Source organism: Sorex araneus, chromosome X, assembly GCF_027595985.1.
Source record: "Sorex araneus isolate mSorAra2 chromosome X, mSorAra2.pri, whole genome shotgun sequence".
NCBI classification, from domain to species: Eukaryota; Metazoa; Chordata; class Mammalia; order Eulipotyphla; family Soricidae; genus Sorex; species Sorex araneus.
The window spans coordinates 166,830,205-166,848,098 of record NC_073313.1 but is presented as its reverse complement, the minus strand read 5'-3'; the positions used below and the strand labels follow the sequence as shown (position 1 = coordinate 166,848,098).

At 59.3% G+C, this 17,894-nt stretch overlaps 1 protein-coding gene across 1 annotated transcript in view; it reads left to right on the top strand.

The window, feature by feature from the left end:
- The first annotated feature begins 1,481 nt into the window (after nucleotides 1–1,481).
- Nucleotides 1,482–17,894, top strand: part of LAMC1 (laminin subunit gamma 1) — a 44,895-nt gene continuing 28,482 nt past the window's right edge. The window contains exon 1 of the mRNA XM_055121230.1: nucleotides 1,482–1,566. Coding sequence (XP_054977205.1) covers nucleotides 1,482–1,566 — 85 coding nt within the window. The remainder of the gene's footprint in view (nucleotides 1,567–17,894) is intronic.

Sequence of the window (17,894 nt, the reverse complement as noted above, 5' to 3'; positions counted from 1 at the left end):
GGAAGCAGATGGTCCGGAAGAGAAGGAGAGCCCCAGGTGACAGGGCGGGCACGGAGCCATCTCCGCCTCGGGGAGGGGCCAGTGAGTCACGTTCGGGGACCCAGCCAGCACCGAGCACAGAGCCCTCCTGGCCTTGCTTTATTTATTTTTTTTTCTTTTGTTTTTTGTTTCTGTGTTGGGGGGGGTCACACCTGAGTGTCCTCAGGGCTAGGTCTCTGCTTGGCCTTGCAGTGGCATCCCATTCTGTAGGGTCCCCCAGCACCGCCAGGAGTGATTCCTGAGTGCAGAGCCAGGAGTCAGCCCTGAGCATCACCAGGTGGGACCCAAAAAGCAAAATAATAATAATAATAATAATAAAATAAATATTTCAGTAGACAAAGAAACATGGGTACGTTTATTAACCTGTATATACCCACACATCTGTCTGTATTTCTGTGTCTTTCTGCTTGGATGTGTGTGTGCGTACACACACACACACACACACACCCCACACGGTGAACTCAGACTAATCTTTCCAACTTAAAATCATACCTTCAGGAGCCAGAGTGATAGCACAGCGGGGAGGGTGTTTCCCTGTCACGCGGCTGACCCAGGTTCGATACCCGGCATCCCATAGGGTCCCCCAAGCACCGCCAGGAGTAATTCCTGAGTGCAGAGCCAGGAGTCAGCCCTGAGCATCGCGGGGTGGGACCCAAAAAGCCAAAAAAAAAAAAAGGTTGTTAGAATACAGCTAGAGAATTAATAGCAGCCTGAGAACTTGGCCATCCTAATTTCTATTTTTCTATTTTTTTTTCTGAGCACCCAATGGTGCTTGCTCTGAGCTCACTCCTGGCTGAGGGTAGGGTGGGTGTGGGGGGGCGTTGTCCTGGCTCTGTGCTCCGGAGTCAGCATGAGCCGCTGGGGGTGGCCCCTTCCCCTTGCCACCATCTCTCCCGCCTCAGCCCTGCACTCTTACCCCTGCCACGGTCGCCTGAGCCTCCCTCCCCACAGCCCCCCAATTCAAGGCCCCCACGGCCCAGCGCGCGCCTTTCGGAGTCAAGGCAGGAAGGGAACGCTCCTTCCTTAGAACGTGGAGCTGGGGCGAGAAGAGCACTTTTCCTCGAGCAAAAGGGAGCTGGGAGAAGAGAGAGGCGGATGGAAAGCTGGAGGAGGAAGGGCGGGATGGACTGGCGGGTCCCCCGGGAAACGCTGGCCTCGGGCGGGCGTGCGAGGCGGGTCTGGGGCGCGCGGGGCGGGTCTGGGGCGCGCGGGGTGGGTCCGGGGGGCGCGGGGCGGGCCCAGGGGGGCGCGGGGCGGGGCGCGGGGCGGGGCGCGGGCGTTGCCGGAAGCCGGGGGGAGGCGCCGGGAGCCCGCGGGGCGCGCACAAAGCGGCCGCTGCGCCCCGGAGCCGCGCGCGTCCAGGGCCGGCGAGTGACGCGCCGGCGCGTAAGGAGCGGCCGGGACCCCGCACCGGGAGGCGACCCCGGGGACCCGCCCGCACCATGACCGAGACCACCAAGACGCACGTGATCCTGCTGGCCTGCGGCAGCTTCAACCCCATCACCAAGGGCCACATCCACATGTTTGGTGAGGGCCGCGCGGCGGGGTGGCTGGGGGCCCCGGGGGGTGGGCAACAGGGGCCGGTCAGAGCCCCCTGGAGCTTCAGGGGCCGGCGAGGGACCCCCTGGGGGTCAGCAGAGCTGGTCAGGGCCCCCCATGGTCAGTAGGGGCCGGCAGGGCCCCGCGCAGGGCGGGCGCGCGGCGAGCCGGTGCGGGGAGGCCGGGGCCGCGCGCGGGCCGGGGCCGCAGAGGTGCCTGGGGCCGGGGGTCCCGTTCCCCGGGGCCTTGGGTGGCTGCTGGCCGCGGATTCGGGGTTCCGCAGGGCCCCGAGTGATGCTCGGGCAGAACCCCCAGGCCGCGAACGCGCGCGGCGAGACGGAGCGGGGAGGGACCCGCGGTGGGGGGTGGGGGACACTGGAATCGGGAATAAAGACGATGTTAGGATTTGGGGTGTATTTTTGGGGGGCGAACAGGGTGTCCTGGAGGGAGGGCCCGGCCTGGAGGACCCCCCCTAGCCCCGGCCGGGCCCGCGGCGCTGTTCGGAGTCCGCGGTGCTGAAACTCAGGCGCCGGCTGCGTGGACGCGCGCGGGGCCCACCCGGGGTCGGGGGCAGAGCCACGTCGCCCCCAGCGCCCCCCAAAGGCGCCTTCTGCGGGCTGGGGGCGCAGGCGAGCCGGGGCCCTGGGTACCACCCCGGCGCGCGCCTGCGAAGTCGTCCTCCATCTCCATCCCCCATCCCCGCTACGTCTTGGTGGCCCTGCGCAGTGCCCAGCTAGAGGCCAGGCCAGCCGGACCCCAGTACAGACTCAGGCCCCAGCCCCCCTAACTAACGGTCGTGTTCGCCGGCAGCCTCGCACGGAGGGAGAAGGGGCGCCTGGAACAGCTGCTTCTGGGTTGGGGCCACACCCGGCGGGGCCAGGCCTTTCTTCCTCCTAGCTCTGTGCTCAGGGATCGCTCCTGGCGGTGCTCCCGGGAACAAATAGGGTGCTGGGGGGGAGGGTCAAACCCGGGTCAGCCGCGTGTAAGGCACGCGCCCTCCCTGCTGTAGTGTTTTCACTCTTGTTGGGTTTTCTTTTGGGTCCCACCTGGCTATGCTCAGGGCTGACTCCCGGCTCTGTGCTCAGGGATCACTCCTGGCGGTGCTCGGGGGACCCCGTGGAATGCCGGGGATCGAACCCGGGTCGACCGCGTGCCAGGCAGACGCTCTCCCCTCTGTGCTGTGGCTGGAGCCCCTGCTTTCACCTTGATTCCATCCCTGTTCCTTGCCTCTCTGTCTGCCTTCTCTGGGCCTCTCCCCCCCCCCCCGAGGGTCCCCTTTGCAATTCTGGGTGCCAGGAACCACTTGGGGGCCAGCAGGCCTTCCCTCCTGCCACCTGGAGCTCGGAAGGTGGATCCGGCAGCTGGCCGGGGTTGCAGGCGCGCGGGTAGCTCAGGAGGAAAAGCACGTTTCCAGATGGAGTGTTTGCTAAGAGGCTGGGGAAAAAACTAGGAGGAAGTAAGGTACGGGTGCCAGGAGGGCAAATTAGGCATAGAATAGGTTAAAAAAGAGGAGACACAGAGAAAGAGAAACAAAGAGACAGAGGCAGAGAGAGATAGACAGAGACAGAGACAGAGAGAAAGAGACTTTTTTGGGGTCACACCGGCGGTGCTCAGGGGTTACTTCTGGCTCTGCACCCAGGAATTAATCCTGGTGGTGCTCGGGGGACCCTGTGGGATGCTGGGGATAGAACCCGGGTTGGCTGTGTGCAAGGCAAATGCCTTCCCTGCTGTGCTATCACTCCGGCCCAAGAGAGATTTTTTTTTTTTTGAGAGTATTGACTGAGTTTTTTTTTTTTTTGAGGTTGTTTTTTTGTTGGATTTCTTGGTTTCTTTTGGGGGCACTCCCAGCAGTGCTCAGGGCTGACTCCTGGCTCTGCACTCAAGAATCACTCCTGGCGGTGCTTGGAGGTTCATCTAGGATGCCGGGGACCGAACCCAGGTCAGCTGTGTGCAGGGCAGTTGCCCTGCCTACTGTGCTAGCTCTCTGGCCCCTGATCCCAGACTGCAATTCCACGATCTTGAGTTCTTCGATGATGCACTAAGAGAGGCTACAATTAGATTTGCCATCAGCTAAATGACATTCCTAAATATGCATTTCCTTTGCAGTCGGTCTAATTTCCACATCACCCCTAAACCCATTTTTTTTTTTTTTGCTTTTTGAGTCACACCCAGGGATGCACAGGGGTCACTCCTGGCTCTGCACTCAGGAACTACTCCTGGCGGTGCTCAGGGGACCATATGGGATGCTGGGAATCGAACCCGGGTCGGCCGCGTGCAAGGCAAATGCCCTCCCTGCTGTGCTATTGCTCCAGCCCCTATCTGGGATGTTTTTAGTAATGAATAAAAGTTTCTGGCCAAGTTCACTCAGAAACTGCTGTTTTATTCCACGGGTAGGCCTCATTCCACAGAAAATGTGATGCTGGAAAGTTTTTTGTTTTTTGTTTTTTTTGGCTTTTTTTGGAGGGAGGGTCACTCCCGGTGATGCTCAGGGGTTACTCCCGGCTCTGCACTCAGGAATTACTCCTGGCTGTGCTCAGGGGACCCTTTGGGATGCCGGGGATCGGACCCAGGTCAGCTGCATGCAAAGCAAATGCCCTCCCCTCTGTGCCCTCCCTCCGACCCTGGGAAGTATTTTTTAGCCTGGGTTTAGTTGAGTGCATGAGGCTTTCATTTCAGGGACCGGAGAGGTGTGCGGTGGGGAGGGCATTTGCCTTGCATGCGGCCAACCCGGGTTCGATCCCTGGCACTGGTATGGTCCCTCGAGCCCACCGGGAGTGATTCCTGAGCACTGCGTCTGGAGTAAGCCCTGAGTTCCGCCTGGTGTTCCCCCCAAAAAAAAAACATAGGGAAAAAGAGAGGGCTTCAGTCTCGTGCCATGCACGTGTTTGATCTGGCTCGAATCCCCAGCCCCCGCCTGAATAAGTCTCCTGCACACTGCTGGGGGTGACTCTGGAGCACAGAGCCGGGGAGAACCTCTCAGTGCCTCTGGCGTGACCCTCCCCCCCTCTCTTGGTGCAAGGCCGTGTTTGCTGTTATGCCAAGAGCTGGGACCCGGCGAGTGAGTCTGAAGAGAGAGGAACTCCGCAACTTTGGCCTCGGTTTCATCTCGCTCCCTCTCTGCAAGCATCTTTCCAGGGGCAAGCATCTAATTTCATGGAACATACTGACTGGCTTTATTTATTTATTTTTTAAATATATATTTTAAAAAACTCCTTTTGGCAGATCACCTCGGAATCATTTTAGCTTAAAAAAATAAAATAAAAATACAGGCCGGCATCAGATTTCTCTGATGTGTACACCCTAGGCTGTGTCATTTACAGAGTGGGAGCCTTGCTTGAGCGGCTTGAGGCTTGTGCCCCGTTAAACTTGTTGATGGTACAAGAAGACTCTCCGTGGGGCCGGAGCGATAGCACAGCGGGGAGGGCGTTGGCCTTGCATGCAGCCGACCCGGGTTCGATCCCCGGCATCCCATAGGGTCCCCCGAGCACCACCAGGAGGAGTGATTCCTGAGTGCGGAGCCAGGAGGAACCCCTGTGCATCACCGGGTGGGACCCAAAAAGGAAAAAAAAATCCTAATTTGGGGACCAGAGCTATAATACAGTAGGGAGGGAGTTTGCTTGCACGCGGCCGACCCGGGTTCGATTCCCGGCATCCCATAGGGTCCCCCGAGCACTGCCAGGAGTGATTCCCGAGTGCAGAGCCAGGAGTCAGCCCTGAGCATCGCCGGGTGGGACCCAAAAAGAAAAATAAATAAATAAATACAAGACTCAGCACTCTTCCCCCCCCTTTTTTTTCTTTTTTGGTGTTTGGGCCACACTCACCCTTCCCACGTCCTGTCTCTGCCACAACTGGCCATGGGAGGAATGAGCGATGCCACTTCTGGGGTCGCTTCTTCCCCGGAGCGCCAACCCGAACCCCTCCATTTGCTTAAGGATGCCGCTTTAGCCCATCGACACATCCCCCGAGCACCGCCAGGAGTCATTCCTGAGTGCAGAGCCAGGAGGAACGCCAGAGCATCGCCGGGTGTGACCCCCCCCACAAGCACACACACACACACACACAAAACAAAATTTAAAAAAAAAAAAAGCAAAAACCAATAAACAAATTAGTCACAGCCAATGCAATGAAGCCAGCAGTGGACGCCCTGGAGGGGGGGTGAGCCGCAAGGTCGGCGCCATCTAGTGGACCTGGCGGGAACTGCAGGGCGTTCTGGGGCGTTTGCCAGACCCCCTCGCCTTGGGGGGCTTTTCTGGGGACCGGGGCTGGGCAGAGCCAGCAGGTCGGTAGGAGAGGATGGTACCAAGGAGATCAGACCTACTCAGCTCCTGGGGGGGCCCGGACGCGGTGCGCCTTTCACCTCAAAGCTGCCTGGATTAACTCTGCCACTGATTTTTTTTTACTTCCAAGCAGGGGGTCAGTGGAGGCTATTCCTGGCTGGCTGGACGGTTCAAAACTTGGTCCTGCATGGTTGGAGGAGCCTGAGGGGAGTGGGATCCAGGGTGCACCAGGTGGAGCTGTGGTTTGGACCCCAGGCCCCCAGGGCATGCATGCAAAGCCTGCCCTTCTCTCTAACCACTGAGCCATCTCCCTGGCCCTGTCACTGTGTATCCAAACGCCCTTTTATTTATTTATTTACTTTTTTGGAGGGGGATTGCCACCCCCCCCCAGGGTGTTCCAGGGACCATGTGGCACCAGGTTGGGGCTTGTATGGTTCTTTTTGCCCATCCTGGACCACCTCTCTCCCCTTCGAAATCAGGAGAGTTTTGACTTTTTTTTTTTTTTTCATTTTGGGTCCCACCCGGTGATGCTCAGGGCTGACTCCCGGCTCTGCACTCAGGAATCACTCCTGGCAGTGCTCCGGGGACCCTGTGGGATGCCGGGGATCGAACCCAGGTCGGGCCGCGTGCAAGGCCAACGCCATCCCTGCTGTGTGTGCTATCGCTCCTGCCTTAGGACTTTTTTTTTTTAAATGGTTAGAAATGTGGGAAAGAAGAAACCTTTTTGCCTTCTGTAGAGCCCAGCTTTCCATGTGTCTGTCATGTCACAGCCTCAAGGAGAGAGCTATTTTGTGACTCGTGAAAACTTTATATGAAAGTCCGAGTTTAGCTCTTTAGAAGGCAGGGTGGATGATCACATCCACTTTCACACACACACACACACACACACACACACACACACACACAGAGCAGGCAGAAACCCATAAAGGCAAAGAACTTTTAAAAGAGGGACAGGGATCCCTTCTCTATTCCTCTATTCCAGCTGCCTTCTCCCCCAGCTCATGAGAAGGGGTCACTGAGTCAGGGATGGTTGGAGGGATGCTCGGGACGGGAGATGTGTGCTGAGGGTCGACAAAGGACCCAACGTGACGGCCTCTCGGTGTCTGTATTGCAAACCATGATGCCCCAAAGCAGAGAGAGAGTGTGGGGGAGATTGTCTGCCATGGAGGCAGGGGGAGGGCAGGATGGGAGGATACTGGGGACATGGGTGGTGGGGAATGTGCCCTGGTGGGGGGATGGGGGTTCCGTCACTGTATGGCTGACACTCAAACAGGAAAGCTGGTAACTGCAGCTCAAGGGGATACAGTTAAAAAAAATTAACAACAACAATAAGAGGGCCAGAGAGATAGCACAGTGGGTAGGGTCTTTGCCTTGCACACAGCTGACCCAAGTTCAACCCCCGGCATCCCGTAGGGTCCCCTGAGCACTGCCAGGAGTGACCCCTGAGTGCAGAGCCAGGACTCAGCCCTGAGCATCGCCAGGTGTGGTTCAACATTATCCCCCACCCCTCAAAAAAAAAAAAACCAACTACAAAAAGTCTTTAAAAACTTTATTTTAAAAAGTTCCCCCTAATCTAATTTACCTCTGGGAGCTGGTGTGGGGAGAGAATCCAGAAGGTTCTGAGTGGGTAGTTTTCTGTCTTTCTGATTTTTTTCTTTTCTGTGTTTTGCTTTTGGGCCACACCTAGCAATGCTCAGGGCTGACTCCTGGCTCTGTGCTCAGGGCTGACTCCCGGCTCTGTGCTCAGGGATGACTCCCAACTCAGTGCTCAGGGCTCACTCTTGGCTCTGTGCTCAGGGCTCACTCTTGGATCTGTGCTCAGGGCTGACTGCTGGCTCTGTGCTCAGGGCTCACTCCCAACTCAGTGCTCAGGGCTGACTCCCAGCTCTGTGCTCAGGGCTGACTCCCAGCTCTGTGCTCAGGGCTCACTCCCAACTCAGTGCTCAGGGCTGACTCCCAACTCTGTGCTCAGGGCTGACTCTTGGCAGACCTTCTACTATATCCCAATCTCAACTGACCACACTGACATCCCTTGATTCTGTCCCCTCTGCCCCCCATCTTTTTCTTCCTTCTCTCACCGACGCTCCCTGATTCTTTTCAAATGCTTTTGGGGCGGCAGGTGGATAGGAAGCCCGGATGGGTGACAAATTGCCAGTTTCTTCCAGCAGCCCCCAAATGGGGAGCGTCATTCTTCCCCTTCCCCCTGACGGGACTCGGGGTGGGGGCCGGGACGCGGGGGGCCGTGTGTGGGTATTTATTAACGTCTGGCCCCGGAGACGGGCGCGAGCCAGACTCGGAGCCTCTTTCCGACCCGGCTTTAACCTCAGCCAAAAAAATGAAAATAAAATCCTCCTCCGTGTCGCCGTAATCCGTCCCCAGGAAAGCGGATTTTCCTTGGGCCCCTCAGAGCCGGCCTCGGGGGTCATTTTCGGTTTAAACTGCGGTGGATCCGGATCTGGGGCCCGGACCCCCAGGAAAGCCCCTTCCGACCTGCCCTGGTTTACGCGGAAAATCCCCAGACTGTGTCTGTTCATCAAAGGCTGCCGTGGCAGGACTGGAGTCTGCTCTGTTCTCAGCCAGTTCCCGGGAGGGGTGAGGGGAGGCAGGGAGCTGGGGTCTCCCTGACTGCTGGGGATTATTTCGTCTCCGCCTCCCGTTCCCCCCCCCACCACCTCCCCCACAAACGGGCTCTTCCCCACCCCGGCCGCTGGGATGCTGCTTTTAGATGCAAATCAGGGCCGGCCGCCTGCCGGAATGACGACACTCGATCTCTTTGTGTTGGAGAGAGAGAAACGCATCCCCAGAGCCGTTTCTGCCCGGAAGGGGTGGAAGGGGTGCGGAGTGAGAAAGGAGGGCCACTGCCGGGTCCCTGGGGGTCCCAGGAGAGCCTGGGGGAGGGGGGTCAGAGTTAAAAGGGGGAGAGAAAGTTGGGTGGGGTCTGAGATGAGCTGTCCCCAGAGGCACCTGCCTTTGGGAGGGGAACTAGACCAGTTTAGAGTCTGGTTCCTGGTTTAGGGACCCTCTCCCGGGCTTAGAGACCCTCTTCTGGGTTTAGGAACCCTCTTCCCTGTAGGAAGTAGCACCTTGTCAGGGACTAATGAATCACTTAACATTCCCTTGCTCATCGATTGGCTCGAGCGGGCGCCAGTCACGTCTCCATGGTGAGACTTGGTGTGACTGTGTTTAGCATCTCGAATACGCCACGGAGAGCTTGCCAGTCTCTGCCGTGCGGGCAGGATCCTCTCGGTAGCTTGCCGGGCTCTCCGAGAGGGGCAGAGGAATCGAACCCCGGTCGGCCTCGCGCAAGGCAAACGCCCTACCCCCTGTGCTATTTATTTATTTTTTTCTTTTTGAGTCCCACCCGGTGATGCTCAGGGCTGACTCCCGGCTCTGCACTCAGGAGTCCCTCCTGGCGGTGCTTGGGGGACCCTATAGCATGTCGGGGATCGAACCCAGGTCAGCCTCGTGCCAGGCCAACGCCCTCTCCACTGTGCTGTCGCTCCAGCCCCACAGACTAATACTTTAAACAATTTATTTTGACTTTTGGGGCCACACCCGGCGATGCTCAGGGCTGACTCCTGGCTCTGCACTCAGGAATCACTCCTGGCGGTGCTTGGGGGACCCTATGGGATGTCGGGGATTGAACCCGGGTCAGCCGCATGCCAGGCAAACACCCTCCCTGCTGTGCTCTCGCTCCAGCCCCATAGACTAATACTTTAAACAATTTTTATTTTCTTTTTGGGTCCCACCCGGTGATGCTCAGGGCTGACTCCTGGCTCTGCACTCAGGGATCACTCCTGGCAGTGCTCTGGGGACCTTATGGGATGCCGGAATTTGAACCCGGGGCAGCCGCGTGCCAGGCAAACACCCTCCCCGCTGTGCTATCGCTCCGGCCTAGTATTTTAAATTTGATGTTCGAATCTCGCCAAACCGTTAGCAAACCACGCGCCCAGCGGTGGCAGGGACTATTTTTGTCTCTCACGGAATCTGTTTGGTTTCTGAGGGTTCCCCTCCACCCCCCGCTAATTGCATCTGGGTGTTCAGCCAGGCCGGATTGAACGCTCAGATGCCCGGGCCTCGGGCTGAGCTGAGCGAGGGTCAGGGGTGAGAGGGACTTTTTCTAGATCGATGTGTTTTCTGGGTACGGGTGGCAAGATCCACTCCAGTTTCAGAGCCTTGAGAGTCTCTTCCCCGGCTTCACGTTTCTCCTCTTTCCTTAAGCTCCCGAGAAACTGGCTCCAAGTAAATCTTGTAAACCCGGCTCATGTATTTGCTGGGATTTTTTTTTTCTTTTGGTTTTTGGGCCACACCTGGGTGTGCTCACAGCTGACTCCTGGCTCTGCACTCAGGGATCACTCCTGGCGGTGCTCAGGGGACCCTATGGGATGCCGGGAATCGAACCCGAGTTGGTTGTATGCAAGGCCAACGCCCTCCCTGCTGTGCTCTCGCTCCAGCCCCGCAGGATCATTTTCTAAGAGGACTGAACCAGCGGGTAATGAGACTCCCTTTTCCCTACATCCACACTGACACTGTGTGTTTTTGTTTTTTGTTTATTTTTATTTTTAATTTTTCCCCCCTTTGCTTTGTAAGTCACACCTGTAGCTCTGTGTGTGTGTGTGTGTGTGTGTACTGGTGCTGGACAATCACGTGTGTGGGTATCCATGGTGCCGTATGACACGTGTGTGCTTCTCTACATGGTGTCATGTACATCTACGGCTCTGCATGGTGCCACCCATCCGTGAATATGTGTTACATGTCACGCGCGTCATGTGTCTGAGTACATGTGTATTACATACGTGTGGATAGACGTGGGCTGAACGTGGCTTTCCGCCGTCTTGGCAGCAAACGGGCATGTGTGTGACCATAGTTGGTGCCTTGGTGCGTGGAGGTAGGTGCGCCAAATGTCACCTGTCCCGGGGCTGGAGCGATAGCCCAGCGGGGAGGGCATTTGCCCTGCATGCGGCTGACCCGGGTTCGATTCCCAGCATCCCTGAGCACCACCAGGAGTGATTCCTGAGTGCAGAGCCGGGAGTCAGTCCTGAGCATCGCTGGGTGGGACCCAAAAAGAAAAAAAACAGAAACAAATGTCACCTGTGCCTGCGTGGGACCCCTCCCCGGCCCCCCAGGGCCTGCCGTGTGTGTGTATGTATGTGTGTGTGTGTGTGTGTGTGTGTGTGTGTGTGTGTGTGTGTGGGCAGAGCTGGAGAGTGGAAGCATTTTCCCCTCCCCCCTTTCCTCCCCCCCTCTGGGGAGCACCGGGAGCCCCGAGTTGCTTGTTTACTGCCCCCAGACCAAAGGGAAAAAGCAGCCTATAATTACGCAGCCAGGTGGATCCCTCCACACCAAACTGTGGCCTAATTAGGCTCCACCCCGTGCCCTGGGGAACGTTCTGGAACCTGTTTACTCCTCGGGGCCCCATGAGTGGAGGCCGGGAGCAGGCTGTGAGGGGGGCAGGTGGTGGGGGCCCCCCTGCCCAGGTGGATGGGGGGGTTAGTGCAGCGTGGGGCGGGGTGGGGGGGCGGCACAGTCCCTTTGCACGGGACACAGCGCGGACGGGGCTGGGGAGAGCAGTGGTTAGAGCAGAAGGCAGCCCCAGGCAGCAGCAGGGGTGTGGTGGGCTCACGAGCTTGGGGCGGGGGGGGGGGGCAGGGGAGGCAGGTGGGGGGTGGGAGATGGGGTGAGACTGACCACGGCCCGGGAAGAGCCACAGAGGACGGGACATGCCAGTCTCTGTGCTCAGGGCTGACTCCCGGCTCTGTGCTCAGGGCCAGTCTCTGCAGAACTCCAGCGGGGAAGGGTGGGGACGGGGAGTCCCTGGGGGTCCGCAGCAGTGCTGGGTGTGAGCCTGGTTTATTTGAGTGACCCCCCCCCCACCGGTGTCGGCCACCGTCAAGGCCAGCACCGTCCCTGCAGCCCGATCATCCTTCTTTCTTTCGCTTCTTGGGTTCTTGTGACTGGAGTGGCAGGTGACATGGTGCCAAGCCCACGGTTCTGGGGCCCAAGAGATCGTGCAAGGGTTTAGGCGCTTGTCGTGACTTGGGGTTCGATCCCCAGCATCCCATAGGGTCCCCCAAGCCCCACCAGGAGTGAGCCCTGAGCACAGAGCCGGGAGTGAGCCCTGAGCACAGAGCTGGGAGTTAGCCCTGAGCACAGAGCTGGGAGTCAGCCCTGAGCACAGAACTGGGAGTGAGCCCCGAGCACAGAGCCAGGAGTCAGCCCTGAGCATTGCTGGGTGTGGCCCCTCCAAAAAGGAAAGAAGAAAGAAAGAGAAAAAATGGCCTCCCATCCTCCCTCCCTCCTTCCCTCCCTCCCTCCCTCCCTTCCTTCCTTCCTTCCTTCCTTCCTTCCTTCCTTCCTTCCTTCCTTCCTTCCTTCCTCCCTTTCTCCCTCCCTCCCTCCTTCCCTTCCTTCCTTCCTTCCTTCCTCCCTCCCTTCCTTCCTCCTTCCCTCCCTTCCTTCTCTTCCTCCTCTCCTCTTCTGCCTCCCTCCCTCCCTCACTCCCCACCCAGCAGTGCTCAGGGCTGACTCCTGGCTCTGTGCTCAGCATCCCTCCAGCAGGGTTTGGGGAAGGACGGAACGCAGCCAGCCGTGCACAGGCCTTACCCGCTGCCCACTTTCTGTCCCCTCCGTCTCTTTTTCACCTTGAGCCCAGCCCCCGGCACTGCCCCTCCTGTGCCTGGAGTCAGGGCAGCACCTGGGGTGCCTGGCTCCCCCCCACCTCTCCCCTCTCCCCCCACCCCTCCCCTGGTTCTACCCCAGCTCCTCTACTGGCCTCGTTCCCGGGGCAACACACATAACCGCTCTCCCGGCTCCCTCTCCTGGAAGGGATAAATATAGCCAGTTCCTGGAGGGGTGACGTCTGCGAGCTCGGGGGCGGGGCTGGGAGACGTCCCTCTGGGGAGATGGAAGCTTCACCCCCAGACAGACAGGCTACGGCTGTAGCTCTTTTTATTTTTATGTTTTGGCTTTTTGGGTCCCACCCGGCGATGCTCAGGGCTGACTCCTGGCTCTGCACTCAGGGATCACTCCTGGCAGTGCTTGGGGGACCTGTGGGATGCCGGGGATCGAACCCGGGTCGGCCAGGAACAGGCAGACGCCCTCCCCGCTGTGCTGTTGCTCCAGCTTCACTTTTGTTGTTGCTGTTTTGGGGCCACACCCAGCGGTGCCCAGGGCTGACTCCCGGCTCTGTGCTCAGGAATCGCTCCCAGGGGGCTCAGGGGACCCTGTGGGGCTCCCGGATGGAACCTGGGTCAGCCGCGTGCAAGGCAACAAAATCTCTCCAGCTGCAACAATAGTAGCTCTTATGTCCTGTGGGTATTTTACTGTGATGCATTAAATTTTTTTTTTTCTTTTTGGGCCACACCCGGCAATGCTCAGGGCTGACTCCCGGCTCTGCACTCAGGCATCACTCCTGGCGGTGCTCAGGGGACCCTAAGGGGTGCCGGGGATCGAACCCGGGTCGGCTGCGTGCAAAGCAAACGCCCTCCCCGCTGTGCTATTGCTCCAGTCCCAATTTTTTTTTCTTTAATCGAAGCACTGTGATTTACGGTCCTGTTACTGATTGGGTTTCCTGCATGCAGCATCACAGTCTGAAGGAAGGAGATTGTGCAGTCAGCCACTGGGGGGAAGGAACGGTAGCCCGTGCTGATGCAGTTCCCGAAAGGAGCGGGGCAACGTGGATGGTCTCTGTCACACGTGGGATGTGACTCCGTGTAGACACCGGGTACCCGAAGGACAAACGGGCGAAACAGCAGAAACTGTTGCCATGATGCATGTTTTATTTTTGTTTGGGGTTACACCTGGCGATGCTCAGGGCTGACTCCTGGCTCTGTGCTCAGGAATCACTCCTGGTGGTGCTCGGGGGGGGCCCTATGGGATGCCGGGGATCGAACCCGGGACAGCCGTGTGCCAGGCCAACGCCCTCCCTGTCCAATCTCTCTGCCCCCCCTTTTGGGTTGATTTATGTTGCTAATTGGCTAATTACGCAGCCGTGCGTCGGAGGCAGAAGCAGTGAGTTTTTATTTTTCTCTCTTTTGGGGGCGCTTTGGGGGCTACCCCCAGGGGTGCTCAGGGCCTACCTCTGGCTCTGTGCTCAGGACTGATCCCAGGATGCTCGAGGGCCCACTGCCATGGTGGTGGCGGCGGTGGTGCGATTCCAACCCAAGGGGCCAGAGAGATGGCCCAATGGGTAGCGCTCTCATCTTGCAGGCAGCCGCCGCCCTGCCTTCCCCGCCCCAATTCCAACCCGGGCACCGTCTGTGGTCCCTCATGCCCGACTGGGAGTGGCCCTGAGCACAGAGCCTGGAGTAAACCCCGAGCACTGCCAGGCGTGGCTCCAAAATGAAAAAAGAATGAAGCCACAGAGAACCCGCAAGGGAGGATCCCTGGGCCCTTCCCTCGATTCCGCGGGCTGAGCCGGGTGGGAACGGGCCTCGGCACTGGCAAACCAGGAGCGGAAATACCCACGGCAGGAGGGGGGCGGGGGGCAGGCGGGGGCCGCGAGCACGGAGGTCCCCGGAGAGCTGATGAATCAGAGCGGAACCTAGCCTTGTGCTTATTTTTAGCCGGGAGAAAGCTCGGAAATGGGACTTGGGGGGGCGGGTCCACGTTGAACGGCCGGTGGAGGGACAGGAGGGAGGGGGCTGGGCCGGGGGTCACTCGGGCTCCCCCAAAGTCGCTGGGAAGATACTTTTTGCTTTTTTTTTTTTTTTTTCCCTGGGAGGGGTGAGGCGGGAAGGGCAGGACCGGGCACTTCCTCTTGCTCCCTGGGACCCTTATGAAGGACCAGGGTTTTGGGCCCACCCAGGGGGGCCGGGGGGTTCTCAGGGGACTCTGGGGGAACCACCGAGAAGAGGGTCCGGGACCCCCCATCCGTGTCCCCTTCCTGCTTTCATGCTCCCGGTGACCCGTCTTAATGAGTCACAGATGCTGCCAGTGGGGGGGGCTGGGGGGGTCCCTGGGAACCCCAGCGGGTGGCTTTCGGGTGGCTGATGTCACAGGGGGCCAGGGGGACCCTCATCTCCCCCCCTGCTGCCACCAGAGGGCAGAGGCTGAGCCCAGGACCCGGGACATACCAGCCTCACGGCCACTGGGGGGTGAAGCCCAAAGACCTGTCAAGACTTTGAACCACCCCGAGGGGCTGGGGGGGGACGGTGCACTGGCCTTGCACGCACCCACCCCCGGCACCCCCTCTGGTTCCTCCCGAGCTCTACCAGGGGTGAGCTCTGAGCACAGAGCCAGGAGTCAGCCCTGAGCACTGCAGCCCCTGTGAGGCCTGGGGGTTTGGGGGCTTAGCATGCAGTGACCCTGGAACTGTCCCCTACACCCCGAGGTCCCCAGAGCACCCTGGTGTGGCCCTGGTTACCACAAACACTGCCAGGAGAGGCCCAGCTCCGTGAGCACTGCTGGGAGAGCCCAGACACCCCTGGAATTCCTTTGCTTGCTCCAAATTTGCTGCTGTGTGAAGTTCGTGGCTACCCTTTGTTTTTTATGGTGGGGGGGGCTGCCGGTGGCACTCCCGGTGAGGCTCTGCCAGCCGGGCCGGGGGTGTCGGTCAGTGGGGCCGAGGGCGGGGTGCAGGGTCCCCCGGAAGGACGTGGGGATCCCGCCCAGGGCCGTGTTCCTCCCACACTACCTCCCTCCTATTTGAAAGCCGCTCAAAGCTCCTCCTTTAGTTCAAATCACCAGGAATAGACTCGGACGCGATCCCGGTTCGATCCCTGGCATCCCCTAGGGTCCCCCGAGCACTGCCAGGAGTGATTCCTGAGCACAGAGCCGGGAGTCAGCCCTGAGCATCGCCGGGTGGGACCCAAAAAGCAAAAAAAAACCAAAAAAAACCCCCCAAAACCAAAAAAAAATGAAGCAGGAAAACGTTCCCCAGGGGCCATGGGAGCCCCCAGTGACCCCTAATCACCACGGGGTCCCCAGGCTCCACCAGGAGTGCTCCCAAAGTTACTCCCGAGCACTGTCAGGTGCGGCCCAGGGGGAAATAAACAAAAAAGCAAATTTTCCGCCGCTTCCGGAGCCTCAGACGCCTCCAGAGAAATGCACCGGAGAGGCAAGACCGGCCCGAGTGACTCCCCGTCCTGGTTTCCAGGGAAGGTCCCGCCCGGCGGTGCTCAGGGCTGACTCCCGGCTCTGTGCTCAGGAATCACCCCTGGCGGTGCTCGGGAGACCCTAGGGGATGCCAGCCGGAGCGGGAGGAGACTTTGGGGCCCCCGCGGGCGGGCTGCAGGGGGGCGGGGGCTGAGGTTGGGAGGGGGCCAGTGTCAGGAGCCCGGGATCCCCCCCCGCGTGTTCCCCTCACGGGATGTCAGGCCGTCTTGGAGCGCAGACCCAGGGGTCTGGCACGTGAGGAATGCAGGGGGGGCTGGCCCCCCAGGTCGGCTCTGCAGGCCTCCCCTGTCCAGGCCTCGCCCCCTCTAATCAGTGCTCCCCCCCTGGGAAGGCCAGGACCCCGCATTCCTGCCGGAACATTCCAGGAGCCCAGCCTCAGGCCGCCCAGAGGGGATGAATGAATTTTCCAGCCCTGCCCCAGACACGGCCCAGGGTTTGCACCTGATCCCAGGGACCCCCCTAGAGGGAAGAGGCCAGAGAGGGGCCTGGTGTAGGGGGCACTTGGGTGGGAGAGAGGGGAAGGGGGGAGAGGGAGAGAGAGAGAGAGAGAGAGCGAGAGGGAGTGAGAGAGAGAGAGAGGGAGGGAGAGAGAGAGGGAGAGAGAGGGAGAGAGAAAGGGAGAGAGAAAGGGAGGGAGAGGGAGAGAGAGAGGGAGAGAGAAAGGGAGAGAGAGAGGGAGGGAGAGGGAGAGAGAGGGAGAGAGAGGGAGGGAGAGAGGGAGGGAGAAGGAGAGAGAGGGAGAGAGAGAGGGAGAGAGAGAGAAAGAGAGAGGGAGGGAGGGAGAGAGAGGAGAGGGAGGGAGGGAGAGAGAGAAAGAGAGAGGGAGGGAGGGAGAGAGAGGGAGAGAGAGAGGGAGAGAGAGAGAAAGGGAGAGAGAGAGAGAGAAAGAGAGAGAGAGGGAGAGCGAGAGGGAGGGAGAGAAAGAAAGAGAGAGGGAGGGAGGGAGAGAGAGGGAGAGAGAGGGGGGAGAGGGAGGGGGAGAAAAAGAAGAGAGGAGAGAGGGGGAAAGAGAAGGAGGGAGGGAGGGAGGGGGACAGGCAGAGACAGAGAGGGGGCAGAGGGGAGAGACTGGGGCCGCAGAGCGGGCTGGGAGGGGTCAGTGTGGAAGGCGTGTGCCTTGCGTGTGGCCATCCGGGGTGGACTCGGAGCCCGGATGCGTCTCAGACGGGTCTAAACATGGAAACCATCTTTACATCTCGGTCAGCAGTGCCTGGGGTTCAGATGACTAAAGGGTTTTATTTATTTACTTTTTTGCGGGGAGGAGGTGGGGGTGTGTGGAATGTGCACCCAGTAGTGCTCAGGCTGGACTCCTGGCTCAGTGCTCAGGCTGGACTCCTGGCTCAGTGTTCAGGGCTAACTCCTGGCTCAGTGCTCAGGCTGACTCCTGGCTCAGTGCTCAGGGTGGACTCCTGGCTCTGTGCTCAAGAGTGACTCCCAGCAGGGGACCATAGGTGGTGCCGGACATGGAGCAGCTGAATCCCCATAACCCCAACTGCTTTAGCTCTTTTCTTATCTCTCTGGTCCTCTGCAATTTTTTCGGGGGGCCCACACCCAGGGGTGCTCCCAGCTCAAAGCAAGCGCCTTCCATGCTGGACTATCCTCCCCCACCATTTTTTTAAACCCCCAAGGAGAAAAAACGTTGCTTGGTGAGGGAAATTCCCAGCTTGGTTTCTCCATTTGCCTTCTAGAACCTTCTAGAAGGTTCTAGAACCGCCTATAGAACCTTCTAAAAGGGTCCAGAAGACAAATGACAGTCCACATCCAAGTCAGTAAGGGACAACATTTAGAATGTTGGACCAGTTCGGCTGGCGTGGGTGCAATTCCCCAGGCAAGGGAGAATCCCACCAGCTCCAGAGGAGACCCTGGGGCAGGGGAGAACAGGGTGGTCTCGGCCCCCGTTCTGGTGGGCGTGAGCGGGGAAGG